At 35.7% G+C, this 17,046-nt stretch overlaps 1 protein-coding gene across 1 annotated transcript; it reads left to right on the top strand.

The window, feature by feature from the left end:
- Positions 1 to 6,102: 6,102 nt before the first annotated feature.
- LOC128203422 (uncharacterized) lies at positions 6,103 to 16,244 on the top strand. Its single transcript, XM_052904832.1, has 4 exons — positions 6,103 to 6,487; positions 12,249 to 12,426; positions 13,070 to 13,206; positions 15,143 to 16,244. The coding sequence occupies exons 1-4, from the start codon at positions 6,179 to 6,181 to the stop codon at positions 15,509 to 15,511; spliced, it is 993 nt and encodes a 330-aa protein (XP_052760792.1). The 5' UTR covers positions 6,103 to 6,178; the 3' UTR covers positions 15,512 to 16,244.
- The last annotated feature ends 802 nt before the right edge of the window (positions 16,245 to 17,046 follow it).

Raw genomic sequence — 17,046 nt, 5'->3', positions numbered from 1 at the left:
CTCATCGGCCTTTTCCATCGAAAATTGCCAAAGTGTTAGGATTGCATCCGAGGCGTTTGCGATGGATAGTCGCCGATGTGTTCCGAATGCCATATGGCAAGAGTTTGACATTTAATACAGGACTGTTAAGCAGTATGTTTCTCTGTGCTGTAAATAAAGGACAAGTGAAAAAAATGTGCTAAGTGGCCTCGATTTCTCCGCAGATACACAACGGACTTTCAAAATGTTCTTTGGAAACCATTCTCATTCTTTAAAGGTTCGATCGTGATAAATCTAACCTCTGATTCAATCGCTGCCAAATTGAGTGCAAAACTATACATATATTACGCATAGCATCATCACTCCGGTGAACGTGAATGCTGAAAACAGATGCTCTTGTGAGGAGCTACATTGCATCCACAGTCGGGCATGTTGAATAGAAATTTCTCTGGATCCAAAAGGAGTTGATCCAGAACATTTATTACGTGGTTTACACACACTGATTTTGATTAATAAAAGATCATCAGTGGCCATCGGTGACCTCATGTTAAAGTGCCTGTTCCTGTTGTAATTTTCCATCCTTAATAATGCATATGTCGTGATCAAAAGCAAATGGAAACCTTTCGCGATTAAACCTGACACTTCATTTTGAAAAAACAGATTTAACAAAAAATGTTTAATTCTAAAGTTTTCCATTAGCGAAAAACAATTATTGGCAGAGAGATGTTTTATTAATTTAAAAAGAGAAATGTATGCGCGACTATACACATTGTAGCAAGCAAAAGGTACTGTCAAAGCTCGTTAAACATATTCAATGTTATAGAAGGGTTGCTTAAAACATTACCATTAATCATTGTAATTGTGTTAAGGGCAACTCAGTTCATCAAATGTTCATATTAAGGTTAAAGATGCACTCTTACTCCCAAATAAGATGTATCACTATTAAAACTATTGTTTTAATATTCCAAAAAGGATGAATAAATGTCGAAAACAATGGTTCTTATGAAGGATACTAAGTTTAATCTGAAAGAAATGTGCATAAAACACGGTATTTCTACTTTATAAGATAATCGTAGACCACAGTAAATCTTTTAGCATTCACCAATCATTTAATATTTTTACGCTCTCAGTTATTCAATACAGGGTTACAATCTTGTTATCAGTAATTAATATTTTCTATAAATGCATTATTTAGTAAATAGTTAAAGGTTTATCAGTCAAAATCTATGTTTGTTATACATGTGTATGTATTGATTTTGAATAGGAGTCACTTTAAGGACAGCACAGCTCGTCAAATGTCAATAAGGTTAATAGAAATTTGCAGGACAAAGGTGCCAAAGGAGTGATTCTAATTTATGCGCATGTCGAATATCAGTTTCTACGTAATGTAAAAGCAAACAACCTTTGTAAAACATCAATTACTGGAAGCCAATTTTTATCTAAACGTATTGTTACTTTTATTCGCCAACCAGAGGTTTGTGCCAGCACCGTTTGACTTAATCGTAATTGTATTCAACGACACAGAGAACAAAAACGCCAATTATAAAATTCTTCAATAATTTAGTGATCAACATTATATTTTGTCGAATGAGAAGACAGTATTTCTCAATTTTCCAATACATTTATTTTAATAAATCAGCGGACAGCCGTTGTTGATTTTAATCAGGTGAAGCGATGTATATAAGCAGCGGCTGACCGAGTAAAAATACTTCTAAACGCTCTCACCACTCATTCTTAATAATTAAGAGTTCACTTAATTTCATCTAACTTTTACTTCAACATCTTGGCCATGTGTACACACGTGCGGAACTTGTGGGTCTAGATGTTCTCTGAAGTTGTTCATGGCCTCCTCTGTAGTGGATGCCTAAACAAACCATGTGTAAATTAAAGATAAAGCAAGGCTTAATAGGCAGTTCTGTAATTCTAAAATATCATGATATGTGCGCATGGAACATGGAATTTAACCTATTTCGCGAATCGTAATGCGTTTACTTTTTGTTTAATCACTATATATTTTACAACGATTGTGAAAAAAGTTATGATAACTTATACTACGTCACTCTCGTTGGCACGATGTTGCACGAGAGTGTGGTCTTAAGTTGTGAGGAAAACCGGAGAAAACCCACTTGTCCGGCTTTGCCACCACTAACCAAACTGACATGCGCCCAGGCCGGGAGTCGAACCCTGGTCGCCTTGGTGAGAAGCGCATGCGCTTACCACTGCGCTAACCGGACAGCCTTTACGTTTACATTTTAACGATGAATTTTGCACTATTGAACAATTTTTTTTTTAAAAGACACTCATTTGCCGTGATCATAAATGCAAATAAGAATACAACCTACACGTTCAGCCAATGAAATTACAGATAAGCACTCATTAGGTACTAGGCTTAATCATTAAGAATTCCAACTGTCGCGGGTGTTCAAGTTAAAGTTCCGCTTACTTCCACTTATCCGATACACACTCCCTGCGTCAGATATTGCATTGAAAATGTGTCCGCCAATGACGTTGTTTTCTAAAATAAGTAAGATGACCTTGTTTTAATGATTAAAGAGGGCTTGTTCGCTACCCACACTACACCCATTCTTATGCATTAAAATGTTACTTCATGTCATCTACCGATTACTAGGACAAATATGCGCTATACAATACATATAGATCAATTATGCACCAGTCAATTGTAACCACGCCCTCGGTCCGTGGAATAGCGAGAACTTTCGGTCCAGCCAAGCCCGGGTTAAATCCCCCCCCCCCCCCCCCTGCGGAGGACGAACTGATGGTAAAATCCCCGCGAAATGGCCTCGCACCCAAGGGACCATAGGTAAGGCCCATTCCCCGCTATATTTTTGCGCGAAGACAAAACCAACGCATTCACCCGGCACTGCGGAGCCACCTGAAACTATCAATTCTAAAAATCATATGAGAACATATTAGTTACGAATATACCGCCTCATTCTTCGGTTGTGTTACTCTTAAATTAAAACGAACATAAAATCGAAACAGAAAAAAAGTCAGAACAAAGGGATTGCAACCTGTATCTAGAATAAATGCTCGCATTAAACAGCGTACTTTGTACAAGTCGACCAGCATTCGATCGTAAAACTTAGTGACACTCTTATTCAAAATCAATACATGCACATGTATAACAAACATCAATTTTCACTGATAAACCTTTACTTACTTACTAAATAATGCATATTTATTTAAAAGCTGAAAACACACAAATATTAAATGATTGGTGAATGCTAAAAGATTTACTGTGGTCTCCTATAGTCTCATAAGGTAGAAATATCGTTTTTTTTATGCTCAGGCCACTACTTTTATATAAATTGGTTTACAAAACCGGCGGGTCTAATTTTCCGAAAAGTACAAAAAAAAAATAAAAAAATGAATTTCACTATTTTTTCAAAATTATTTTCCCGACCGTATTGATTTTGGTGCGAAACGAAAGAAAAACGCACAGATAAGAGTACGAATGCAGTAGATCTCGACTGGTTTGTTGTTCCGTGGCCGTATTTGCCAATTTATAGTGATAGCATGTGAGCCAGTCAACTGTTATGGCAGCGCCGATGGCAATGGCGGAATTGACGATAGCAGTCATTCTTTGTATGAAATAATTAATTAAAATATGCAGGAGTTGTTAAAATAACAATAGCACTAAACATTGGCAAATTTAACAGCCGACACAAACAATAACTGTCACGTGATTGTTGTTATTCCCCGCCAATTTAGGTCATGAAAATATTGTTGTTTATAGATAAAAAATAAAATTGTCAGCGGCTGCCACCGAATTAGTGGACACAAATATCTGTAAATTATGTGTGAGAAAAACATTTTATAACATTTTATGGTTAAATATCAAATAACAGTGCACTAAGTGTGAGTGGTGAAATCGAAAGTAAAATTTCTAAGTTGACACCGGTGACCTAGTTTCACAAGTTCGGTCGATGGTGTTTATGGATTTGAAATCACAAAATGGTTTGTAAATACTTGTTGTTGAGTCAATGTAAAGCTTGTGTTTATTCTAGATTACATGTTTATTCATGTTTGGGTTAATAGTAGAGTAAAAACAATGAAAGAGTTGAACATATGTCTCAATGACATTTTAATACTAATGCCATGAGTTGTGTGCAAAACATTTAGATAAAATAACACGGAAAACTATTTTGAATAAGTCCATTTCAATTTGTAATGAACTTGATATTTCACTATAAATGAGATGTGTTGTTATAACCAAGGAATACTCTTTAAAATGAAAAATAAACAAGCATGAAGTATAGATGCCCTGTGAACTCGTGTATACACAAAATGGCGGAGTTGGAAGAAGATGAAAATATCCGATACATAATTATGGATTTCTCTGTTACTATCATTGGTACATAAAGTTAAGTCACATGCTAGATTTATTATTTTGTTATGTGATTTTTATGTACCGATGTGGTAATTTGCTGCAAGATTTGAATTTGAAATGGCTTTGGTGAACATCCCATGGTAAATATCCCGGTCCGAAAATATCCGAACTTAGCATGGATCGAGTTACACACAACTAGGACCCACCATGGTAAAGGTTATTAAAACTCAAATCTAGGTCTAGTTTGGTTTTTAGTTTTTCAGGAATTGCTTTCACAAAGTTAAAGCTCAAATATCTTCATAAAATGTTACTTCCTTATTTACAAAATTGGTAATTATTTCACTTTATTGGCATTTTCCAATATTGAAATAACTGAAACAATGTTTAGAAAATAGTATGTATTGTTTTAATACAGTGCAATTTGTTTGTATTTTAATGCGTAAAATTGCCTTCCCTTTTTTTCAATTTAATATTGTCCAGTTTAGTGTTCTGCATTCACTTTTGCTTTAATATACCCTTGAAGCTTAACAAATGTCTTGCTGAGTGATATTCAATGTATCTTTGATAAAAAGTGTAGTTTATACATGTAAACATGTTTTATAGTCAATTTCATTGATGTTTTATATGCACAGTATGTAAGATTTAAACTGTGTGTTTAATTAGAACTTTGAAACTTTGAGTGTATTAAACCATGCGTTACTAGCAGTTTAAAAATTTAAAATGTCATGTAAATGATATAAATTTTCAATGTTTTTATGTTGTTCTCTGATTTTTACCCTTTAAGAGTATGTTTTGTGACTTTTTTCCTTTTTTTTTTTTTTTTTTTTTTTTTTCGACCGCCCGGTGGACATTTTTCCCAAAAATTCTTGTAAACCAAAAAATAAAAAAGGAGTGGCCTCATTTCTTTTAAATTAAACTCGGTATCCTTTATAAGAACCATTGTTTTCGATACTATTCATCCTTTTTGAAATGTAAAAACAATATTATTAATTTTGGTAAGTCTTATTTGGGAGTTTGAGTTTCACTTTAAAAGGTATTTCCCACTTTTATCACTGCCCTTATCGACAGAATTGCCATGCGATAGATGCACCGACAACCTAATGTTGACAAGAATTTATGCACCATTCAATTGTAACCACGCCCCCCCCCCCCCAGGTCCGGGGGTATACCGACAATAGCCGGGGAAATGGGCCGTGTTTTTACTTTTCAGGTGGCCCCGCAGTGCCGGGTGAATGCGGTGGTTTTGTCTTCGATATAAATATAGCCGGGACCTTACCTAGGGTCCCTGGGGTGCGGGGGCATTTGGCGGGGATTTTACCATCTGTTCGTCTTTGCAGGGCGGGGATTTTAGCCGGGGGTTGGCTGGACCGAAGTCCCCGCTATTCCCCGGACCTGGGGGAGTCGTGGTTACACTTGACTGGTGCATTATGGTTTCGAATAAACAACTTGATCAAGTTTCACATGTGAAAATGAAACTATTTTCGAAAGTCCGCCTTCCTATTGAATTTAACAGTTATGAATATTTATATCCGGGCGGTTGAGCGGCCACGTGATGAAATCCTAGTAGGACTATATATTGCTGGTATTGCGCAGTTCAAACTAATGTATTCAATTCAAATAATCAAATGAAAGAATAACAAAGTAGTGCATGTTTTATTCATAAGAAGCTCGGATAAATCCATTGTTGTTGATCGAATGTATTAACATATTCGTGTGCGAGTATGCGGCTGATACAGTGTGAAGCTCTCAGTTACGAGCAAGCAGTCCGACGAACAAGTTCGGGAATGATTGAATTCCATACTTTTACAATATTTCTCGCGTGCTTCATTGACATTTGGCATTCTCAAAATGAACATTACCCAGATATGTCTTTTGTTGCTACAGCTCCTTGCTTATGCAATGGGAACCATTTCCAAAAAGGGCTACAAGAGCTACAAAAAAAGTGCACCACTGACGGGGAATTCTTTGATGTTAACCACTGCGCCGTCGGCCTTCCGGTGCCTGACGTTATGCGCCGGCTATCAGCACACGTCCAGCGAGGTGTGTTACGCCGCTCGCTACAACGGCGGTACTAGCGAGTGTGAAATGATTTCCCACTCTGTCCCGGGAGAAGTGCAATGGACGGCCGACAACCTATGGAAAGTCTTTGTAGACCAGGTATGTTAATAGAATATAGAAGGCCGATTTCCCACAAGTACGCAAATGCGTGTGCGAATAAATGAGTATTGATGATCTTTGTCTATAATTTTCCATGTTGTTCTTTTCAATAAATACATGGACATACACTCTTTTTATGACAGAATGTGCTATGGCGTTCGATGTGACCTATGTGTCAAATAATTTTGACATTGATCTGCATATAGCTTTCGAATTTATTCATTCATTAAGAGGGCACAATATTGGTGGATGCCAAAAAATGTATTTTTATTTTAATGCATTATAAAGTTTTACTTATTTGACAGTACTGAGGCCTAGAAAAAAATGTTTGGTTAAGGTAACATCCTTTTCAAAAATAGGTAGGGTAGGTAGGTTTTTTGTTTTTGTTTTTTTATTAGGTTTATATAAGAATGTCATTTTTTATCCTAGCAGCGGGATGGTGTTAAAGTTATCTTCTGTACAAGCATTTAAGGTTTTAAACTACATATTGAAAAAAAAAATATATATTTTTTTCAAACTGACTATAAAAACGGTAGGGTCGGCGTCAATTCCGTAGGTAGGGTCGGGTAACCCGAACCAAATGTATTTTTTTTATTAGGCCTGATCAAAACAAAAAATCATATGATTTGTGTACTGATTAAAAAGTATTAGCGATATTTTTGGCGCTTTATTAACAGGGGAATTTGTGGTCACGTATCTATTTATTAAAGATGCACTCTTACTCCTCAATAATATTTACCACAGTTAATAATATTGTTTAAATATTCCAAAAAGGATGAATAAATGTCGAAAACAATGGTTCTTGTGAAGGATACCGAGTTTTATTTGGAAGACATCAGCACAAAACACAGTATTTCTACCTTATGAGACTATAGAGTAGACCACAGTAAATCTTTTAGCACTCACCAATCATTTATATTTTATGCGCTTTCTGCTATTAAATACACGGTTATTAGTAATTAATATTTTCCATAAATGCATTATTTTAATAGAAAGTCGTTAAAGGTTTATCAGTCAAAATTGAGGTTTGTTATACATGTGTATGAATCGATTTGAATGAGAGTGTCACTGTAATATAATTGTTGTTGACAAAAGGCATGTAAACAATTGTATTTTTTATTTATTTATACAGTTGTTGCTCTTCAAATAGCAACGTTCGTGAATACATGAAGGAACTCTCACAGTTTTCATGTTGGTAACAAAGTATTTATTTATTTGTACAATATCCACTTCCATGATCTTTTAATCTGACCTTAAAAACACGACAGTCCCTGAATGTTTCTTTCGATAGCAATTATTGCAGATATCGTAAGATGATGTGAGCCAATGTATTACGCATTAGGATAGGAGAAGAGGAGGAGGTGGTTTTCCATTTTTTTTAGAGTGGCTTAGCTTTGTATATCAACGAACAGTAATGGAGTAAGTCACGTGATTTTAGGCGCTAAGACAATTGGCTCTGACGTCACTGATCTAAATATACATCTAAAAAATAGCAAACAAAGACACAAATATTTTTTATCACATGCTTACCCTTGTTTTCCGTGTAATATACCCATTACGAATATTTTTATCTTACACATGTGTAAGATAACCTATCAGACATTTCTATTGGCTAGACTAATCACACGCAACCTGGATATCCCTCCGCATAGTTTGTAAACAAAATGGTTTAAATGCCAACAAATACTTACCGTAATAATGAAGCTGTAAGACTTCCGGGAGACAAATGGCTAACGAATCATAGTGCCAGAAAGCATCTTGTACAAAATCTTTCTGATAACAATGTTCCGCCAACCAGATAATGCAGATCATTAGTAACAGAAATATCCAGTCAGTCAACAAATACAGCCACATTAGTGACAAACACCACAAGAACATTTCAAACATTTCCATCTTGACCAACACAAGCAATATGCAATCAATGCCATTTGCTTGCCAGTTTAATCAGCTGTCGGTTACCGAAAACACAAATACGAATTCCGAAGCACAGACATCTCCTTACACACCCCATAACGGCTAGAACATCATGTTCTCTGGAAACATTCTTGGTGGAACTTTTTCAGCATCCATGCAGTATAGCTACAATAATGAGCGATCAGGGATACTTTTTTATTATTTTGACATTTCATGTGTATCCCTGTAACGTAGTCTAAAATAATAGACGTGTTATACGGGATTCTTCCAATCCCTAACGTCTAAACGGGAATGTGCAAAAAACGGGGGTGTTTAAAAAATATTGAAATTGTTTTAAGTGAAGTATTTTATGGTTGAAATTGATCATAAAGAGTTATATTCATATTTTACCATGTAAGTGAAATGTTATTTTGCACTGAACAAGCATTTAATGCATTAAAACAAGTTGTTTACCTTTCCTATAAAACGAAAGTTGACTGACAAAGACAACAATTATCCGAAGGGGAACAACTCGATACAATCGTAATAACTCGGCCTCCTCCGACAAAGCTTCGAGATAGACCTCGTTATATAATCGTAACAACTCGGCCAATGGTCGAAATGTTCCGAGCGATTTAAAACTGTGCCCTAAAGCCTTGCAGGTGCCCTTCATGTATATATCGTTATGTTTTGACAGAATGAAATGAAGAAAAGCCGTCAAACTCATTATTATAAGTTGGATATTTAATTTTTGTGTACGGAACTAATATAAAATAACATTATCTGGTAATATTTCTTGTTTTTATGTTATTTTATAGACGCTATATGCTTTAACCCGGAATCCTGATCGGAACAACTACCCACTTTTGATACTAAACAATTTGTACGTGAAGGATTTGCCATATCAAAAATCTAAAAAAAAATCCGTCAACGTACAATTATTTGGACTACCCTGTAACGCTACAACTCTCTACCATTTAACACTGGACGAAACAATATATAGTAATATTATGCATCGATGTTGATTAATAATGATATAATTGTTACAAATGTACCTAACAGTGATCTTAACTGGGTTGGATTTGTCGTTAGAGTCGTTATTTTCACATAAATATACTCTGGGTCACGAAATGAGCGTAGCAGTCCGCCATTTTTTATACATGTTGATTTTTATCGAATACATTTGTACCCATCCGTCAATGATGGTTAACCCTGTGCGCAGTCACAGTTATCCTCCCTTTTCTATGTATTGTGCAGAGCAACGCAACAGTGTTCAAAAATGGTGATACCTAATCATCATCATCATCATCATCATCATCATCATCATCATCATCATCATCATCATCATCATCATCATCACGAACATCATCATCATCAACTTCTCCCAACTTGTCTACAACAGTAGACATAGTGCTGGAAATTTTAAAGTGCCACAGGCTGACAGTTTTATATTAAATAATTTCTTTTATCAAGCAATCCAGGACTGGAACAGTCTTCCAATAAAGTTAAAAGAATTGAAAAATAAGAATACTTTTAAAAAAGAAGTGAAATCACATCTCATTGTTGGTATGAAATGTGCAGAAATGGAAGATTTCCTATTTTATTAATTGTTATTCATTTAATCTTGCATATCAGTCCAAAGATTTTTGTCATATTATGCTAAAGTGTCATATGGTTTTAACAGTCGGTTGCATTATAACTGTAAAAGTTCGATATCAAACATTTAATCATTCTTTAACTGGTCAAGAGTACATGCATGTTATTTTTGTATAAGTAAACCTAATTTAAACAGCTTACAACTGAGATCTTGACAAATAATTATATTTGTCATAAGGACCCCATTGGAAATAAGTTGAATAACTTTAATGGGTTATCCTGTGTTATATATTTGTCACATTGAATTAAATCTTTGTTAACGCACGTATGTATCTAAAGCATTCTAATGATGTTGTGCTTTAGTATAGATATCATCACTAATACTTTGTTCATCAGTCTGTGTTATAACTTTATGAGATATTTGGTTTGTTACAATGACATATATATGCACGAATAAATCTATCTATCTATCTATCTATCTACCCATCAAACACGTTAGCGTTCAGCGCATTGAAATGGTTGCATTTTAATAGTGTTATTTAACCGAGCCTATTAACGACCAAAATATTCGAAATCCTCTACCCCGTTTCATACATGTACACAACCTGTCAGATTTGTCCTAGATTTACAGATTAATGGATACAATCGATGCATGTAAGTGCATTATGGTATCTGAACATGTTTTTTTGGCATAATGACATAAATAAATGTGTGTTTGATAGTAGGCAATGATATTTTCGTAGAAATTTGAATTTATAACAAAGATAATTTAAAAATTGTGGCCGCGAGGATCCTCTGCGCAAGGCCCGTTTGCTACTTTTTGCTGGGATGGTGGACGTCACCAGTCTGCCATAGTCTAAAAATTGTCAAAAGGCTGGTTGACGGCCATTTAGGTGGACTACCATGCAGTACAGAGCAAGGCTTCGCCGTGATCATCTGCATGGTGTGAAACTCCATGTACACTAAGAAAACGCTGCAATATCATCGCAGAAAGCGAAAGCGAATAACTTTTAAATCCGTGCACAAAGTAAAACTTGACAGACCGATGTAGGTCAAATAAACCGCTTAAATGCATGCACTCTGAGTGTGACGTCATCAAATTGTGTACTTTTTGGGTTAAAATCGTTCGTTATTCTCTATACCACTAGCCAGGTTCTTTCTGTCAGTAACCTATAAGTTGACAGTGAAAGGCCATTAAATCAACGAAATAAACGCAAAATATATACAGTGTGTGTATACCACGTGATAAATTACGTCATATATGCTACGTCAGAAGGCAACATTTTGAATAAAATATAGACTTCGATCAAAGATAACTTTTCTTTTACTACACCAAATTAAATAATACAAAGGGCAGTCTATGCCACTCAACGATCCGCGACTTCGTTTTATTACCGAAGTTTGGTTAGGTGATTAGTTTACTCAAAAACATCAACAAACCTGTTTCAAAAATAATGTTTTGACAGTCAGCTCCGTCAGAAGGCCGTATTGTGAAAAGGTTTTTCGAAGTGTTTGAAGAAACTAAACTCTCGATCAAACTCTGGTAAATAAACGAAGGAGGGGCTCCTTAAGAGGCGTAGACTGCGCTATGTTTCATATAAAATGGTGAAGAAATAGTGAAGTTATCTTTGTTTCAAGTCTTCATTCGAAGCAAAATATTGCCTTCCGACGTAGCATTTATGACGCAATTCATCACGTGGTATACACACACTGATATATATAGCCGCATGATTTACATGGCTTTAGTATGTGAAACGCCACAAATTGTCCAATTTTGTCAGAGAAAAAAACAGCCTCGGCAGTTATTGTCACGGACTGTTCTTTCTCTGGCATAATGAACAGTTTTCGGCATTTCACTCAGACATAATGCCCCCACCCCCCAGGTCCGGGAAATAGCGGGGACTTTGACTTTCGGTCAAGCCAAGCCCGAGTAAAATCCCAGCCCTGCGGGTGCAAACTGCTGGTAAAATCCCCGCCAAATGCCCCCGCACCCCAAGGACCCTAGGTAAGGCCGATTCCCGAGGTTTTTGGCGCAGGACAAAACCACCGCATTCACCCGGAACTGCGGGGCCACCTGGAAGGTAAACACACGGTCCATTTCCCCGGCTATCACCGGTATACACCCGGACCTTGGGGGCGTGGTTACAATTGGCTGGTGCATTAAGGTCAGGATCAGTTTAATATTGTGGGACATTACAAATTGGTAATTTCTTATCTTAAACCATCGCTTCAGATGAAAAGCATAATGATAAATTTATTTACCAACATTTAGGACCCGGTGTTATCAGGATTCCCGACAGCACCATACCAGACACTGCAAGCCACGGGACGCAACGCGTTACAGCTCGCGACATTCAGCGTGTTTGACCCCGAGGATGACATTAACTGTCAGGTGGTCTCGGGAACAGCAGAAGCGACGAGTTTTGAAGTTAGAGCGGGCACGCCACCAGGTTACAATAACTATTAGTTTATATATTATAAATAGTAAACCTCTCACAAATGTCTATGTGCAATTATTTTAAGTAATATTTACCCTTAGAGTGAACTCGGCAACTGATAATGTGCATGAGCTGGGATGGAATATGTTTTATCCTTTCTGGTGGTAGAGCTGTATCATTGAAACAAAGCAGATATTTTACTGTTTCGAACAGTAAAAATATCAAATTGATATTTTTCACTGTTTTGGAATTTTAGCGTGTTCTCATGTCAAAATTCAATGTTAATGAGTACAGGGCTGGGACAAAATTTACGATCACATACAATTTGGCGCCCTTTCTTGAAAAAAGCAACACTACAACTAAATGTCATTTTATTTCCTATTTAGGCATATGATAAGAATAAAAATGGTTTGTTTCAATGTAAAATCGCAAAATAGTTCACATCGTGACCACAAAAAATAAATATAGCTTCTGGTGTTCACTCGGTGAAATATATTCCGATCTTACTCTGAAACAAACAATTATCCTCTATTTATTACGCGTATTTACATTATCATTATAAATATAAGTTGTTTCAAGCGAATTAAATGTACACTTTATTAGAAATGTTTATACATTTCGTTATTATCACAATTTTACCCTCTTTTTTCTACAGAATTTCAGATTTGGTTCAAGGGAACCCCACCTGCCAATCTGAACTATGACGTCAGGCGATCTCATGATCTAACTATAATTTGTGACGACGGAAAAGAATTCACGCAGAGTGAAACGTATACTGTGGAACTTGGATATGTAAGTACTGGTGCACTTTCATTCATAATAACCATGATATATCATTTCGAACAAAATTATTGTTGTAAAGGTGACCATAAAGTGATCAATTTACCTGGGGTGGTATTCAGTACTGGTCTTAATTTTATTTAAGATTGGTGTAGCTAATGGATTGGGTGGTATAAATAACCAACCTAGACAGTGAATGCGGTCATTTCTTCATTCTGTATTAAGATTGACCTAAATAACATATTGAATACCACCCCTGTGCTAGATTTACCAGCGTTCAAAATGACAGCAGATATAAAACAAAAATAATTAAAATGATAAAAACATTTAAAATTTGGGTTTGTGAATCTCTTAGTACACGACTATTAGATAAAACATAAGAGTGCATAAGCTGCACTCTCACAGATTGAATGTTTCGACACTTTTTTTTATTTTTTGTCTCGGAACGAGCCATTTTTTGCGAAAATCCATGGAAACCAGTTATAAAAGACTGCTGACACACGATTTGATCGCAGATTTTTATATTTAAGTTCAAAAAATGAAGTTTTATGCATTTTTCTTAAACCGTTAGTAACGGTTTAAGCCATAAAGCATTAATTTTCGAACGGTGATATGAAAATCTACGATCTGATTTGTTGTCAGCAATCTTTTATCATTGGTTTGCAGAAATTTATGCAAAAAGTTGCTGTTTCCAAGATAGAAAAATTAAAAAAGTTGTAAAAATGGTATATCTGTGAGAGTGCAGCTTTAAGCTTCAAACAATAACTTATATTAGAAATAATTCGGAAAGGGAAAACCGGAAAGTCAAAAGTCAGATTGCAAAATATATTTTATTGACAATTCCATCAAAATAAGGCCATGTTTTAAAATTAGGAAAAACCCTTCAACCTAAATTGTTTTCTCTTTTACCATTTCGCAAACTATCAAGCATAGAATCATTGCATAGTGTCTGAATTTGAGTCCATACACAACCTATTTTGTGTTTATTTTAGTGCAAAAAAACTATAACAGAAAGAAAACAGAATTATTGCTCAAATTTCCTTACTTTGTAGATTTAAACATATCTAGCGAAATGCCTTCACACGGACATGTATCACACCATAGCGAACATACATTACAGTTTAATTGGCACTAACTAGGATCGAACCCGCACTGCTACTGTGACAGTGCGTGAAGCAACAACAAACTCAACCAACTACGCTATCACACCAACCTCCTAAATGATTTCAAATTTAATATTTTTACATTCGCATTTGATATCTGTACGATAAAATTTACGTTAATTTTGCATGAACCGGTCGACCGACCGTTCTGTAGGCGCAATGTAGTTTCGCAAGAAAGACCCGGGTCATGCATATATTAAACGCCCAGGATAAAAGTGGTTGAAGCAATTATTATTGTTCTATAGATGCATAGCAAACACTTATCATATTCATTGAGACTATAATCCCTGTTAAAGTTGCCGAAATCCATAATCAGTTCGTACTTAAGAGCCCCATGTGCATTACAGGATATTGGTTAATTTCAGTGTAAAATCGTATTTTATTTCACTCGCTCTTATAGAAAAAACATATTTTCACGAGTGGCGAAAACAAAAGTTAACGAGTTAACACAAAAATAAAGTTAAAATAACAAACATAGTATAGTTCATCGATAACTGTCCAGCCAATCAGCGTTGCATGTACTCTTTTTCGTTAATTAGCCTACATGACTTTATTTGAACGTGACGTCATACTTGATGGTCTACTTCCTTGAGTATCAACGATGAAGTTTATGTCGGTTATAGTTTATGAATTACAAAATAAACGAACGTATCTCTGCTGTCGCTGTCGCTCCCTATATTCCGTAATGCTCTATACATGAACTTTAAGCTATACTTATAACAATTAAGTACTTTCCGCGATAATTCATACACTATTTTTTATTTATATATTCTCGCTTTTTATAGTGCATGGCGAGTTGGACCAGGTTCCGAACGTCGTGCTACAGGGTGTTCACTTCTTGGGTCACTTGGTCTGGTGCAAAGATCGCATGCGCGCAGGACAACGCCCTTCTGGTTTCAATCACTAGTGTTGAGGAAGAAAACTATATACAAGCTATGGCCTTAAAGTATAGTGCCTGGCTCGGAGCTTACAGGAAAGAAGACGGGTCGTGTGTATGGGATTCGGGAGAATCGTTTTCTTATCAGCGTTTTGTTGTCGGATATTCATTCAGTGAAACGTATTATGGATGCATTATCAAAGAAGCTTATAATATTTATTGGACTGAACATGAATGCTCAACCTTCAATCAGTATGTATGTGAACAGCAGATATAACGATCCTGTATACTAGGCTCAGTGCGTTTTAAAACCGAAACGTTTTACGTTTGCACCATAGTGTACGCCTTCTTCATGAAGTAATTACCAAAAATAATAACCATAAAAGAATTATACCTAGATTTCAACAGTAAAACTTTGTTTTACACTTTTGTTTGAAAAATAAATACAAGTTCTAAGGAAAAAAGGCAAAAAAGCTTTTTAAAATAGCATTATAAGGAGAACTATTACAATAAGCCTGTTTTCGGGTTTTTCTAAGGTAATACTTATGAAAAAATAAAGAATTAAAACCATTTATAACTTCTTGAACGTGCAATGAAAATCCGTTTATAAAATGCGTAAAACCCCCAATCTGGTCTCGTCAGCCGTGTAATAATGTCTGGATGGGAGTGATAATTTAACAAATTTTGAGGAAATTTAATAATAATTATTAAGGGAGGAAAACAAATGACAAAACGGAATTTACTTTATACAACATTAGCAACTAATGTTTGAATGTAAAGGTTTGCGTTTTTAAATGTACTGAGTTTATCATACTATCCGTGTACTATATAAAATATTAACTGTTCCATCGACATAATTTCTTCTTTTTAATGTATATGAACAGGTTAATGTGTGTACTTTAAACTCTAACAACGAAGCTATTTCTCTGTATGTCGACAAAGATGATGAACAAATGTGTATCTGAATTTCAAGTGAGATACAATGGTTTGTGTCTGAATCTCAAGTGAGATACAACGGTGTGTGTCTGAATCTCAAGTGAGATACAACGGTGTGTGTCTGAATCTCAAGTGAGATACAACGGTGTGTGTCTGAATCTCAAGTGAGATACAACGGTGTGTGTCTGAATCTCAAGTGAGATACAACGGTGTGTGTCTGAATTTTAAGTTGGATACACAAGTATTTATTTGAATCTCAAATTTTATACGCAAGTATGTATCTGAATCTCAAGTTTTATACGCAAGTATGTATCTGAATCTCAAGTTTTATACGCAAGTATGTATCTGAATCTCAAGTTCTATACGCAAGTATGTATCTCAATCTCAAGTTTTATACGCAAGTATGTATCTCAATCTCAAGTTTTATACGCAAGTATGTATCTCAATCTCAAGTTCTATACGCATGTGTGTATCTCAATCTCAAGTTTTATACGCAAGTATGTATCTGAATCTCAAGTTCTATTCGCAAGTATGTATCTCAATCTCAAGATCTATACGCAAGAATGTATCTCAATCACAAGTTCTATACGCAAGTATGTATCTGAATCTCAAGTGGGAAACGCAAGTTTGTATCACAATCTCAAGTTTTATACGCAAGTATGTATCTGAATCTCAAGTTCTATAAGCAAGTGTGCGTCTGAATCTCAAGTGAGAAACGCAAGTGTGCGTCTGAATCTCAAGTGAGAAACGCAAGTGTGCGTCTGAATCTCAAGTGAGAAACGCAAGTGTGCGTCTGAATCTCAAGTGAGAAACGCAAGTGTGCGTCTGAATCTCAAGTGAGAAACGCAAGTGTGTATCTCAATCTCAAGTTTAAAC

This window comes from Mya arenaria, chromosome 9, assembly GCF_026914265.1.
Source record: "Mya arenaria isolate MELC-2E11 chromosome 9, ASM2691426v1".
NCBI classification, from domain to species: Eukaryota; Metazoa; Mollusca; class Bivalvia; order Myida; family Myidae; genus Mya; species Mya arenaria.
Note: the sequence above shows the minus strand (reverse complement) of the source record. Positions and strands in the feature narration are given on the sequence as shown.

Bases quoted from the DNA above. Each gene is read 5' to 3' on its own strand.
- LOC128203422 (XM_052904832.1), top strand. From the start codon at position 6,179: ATGAACATTACCCAGATATGTCTTTTGTTGCTACAGCTCCTTGCTTAT. The intron at 12,427-13,069 runs GTTACAATAACT...TTTTTTCTACAG, and splicing joins TAGAGCGGGCACGCCACCAG to AATTTCAGATTTGGTTCAAG. The intron at 13,207-15,142 runs GTAAGTACTGGT...CGCTTTTTATAG, and splicing joins ATACTGTGGAACTTGGATAT to TGCATGGCGAGTTGGACCAG.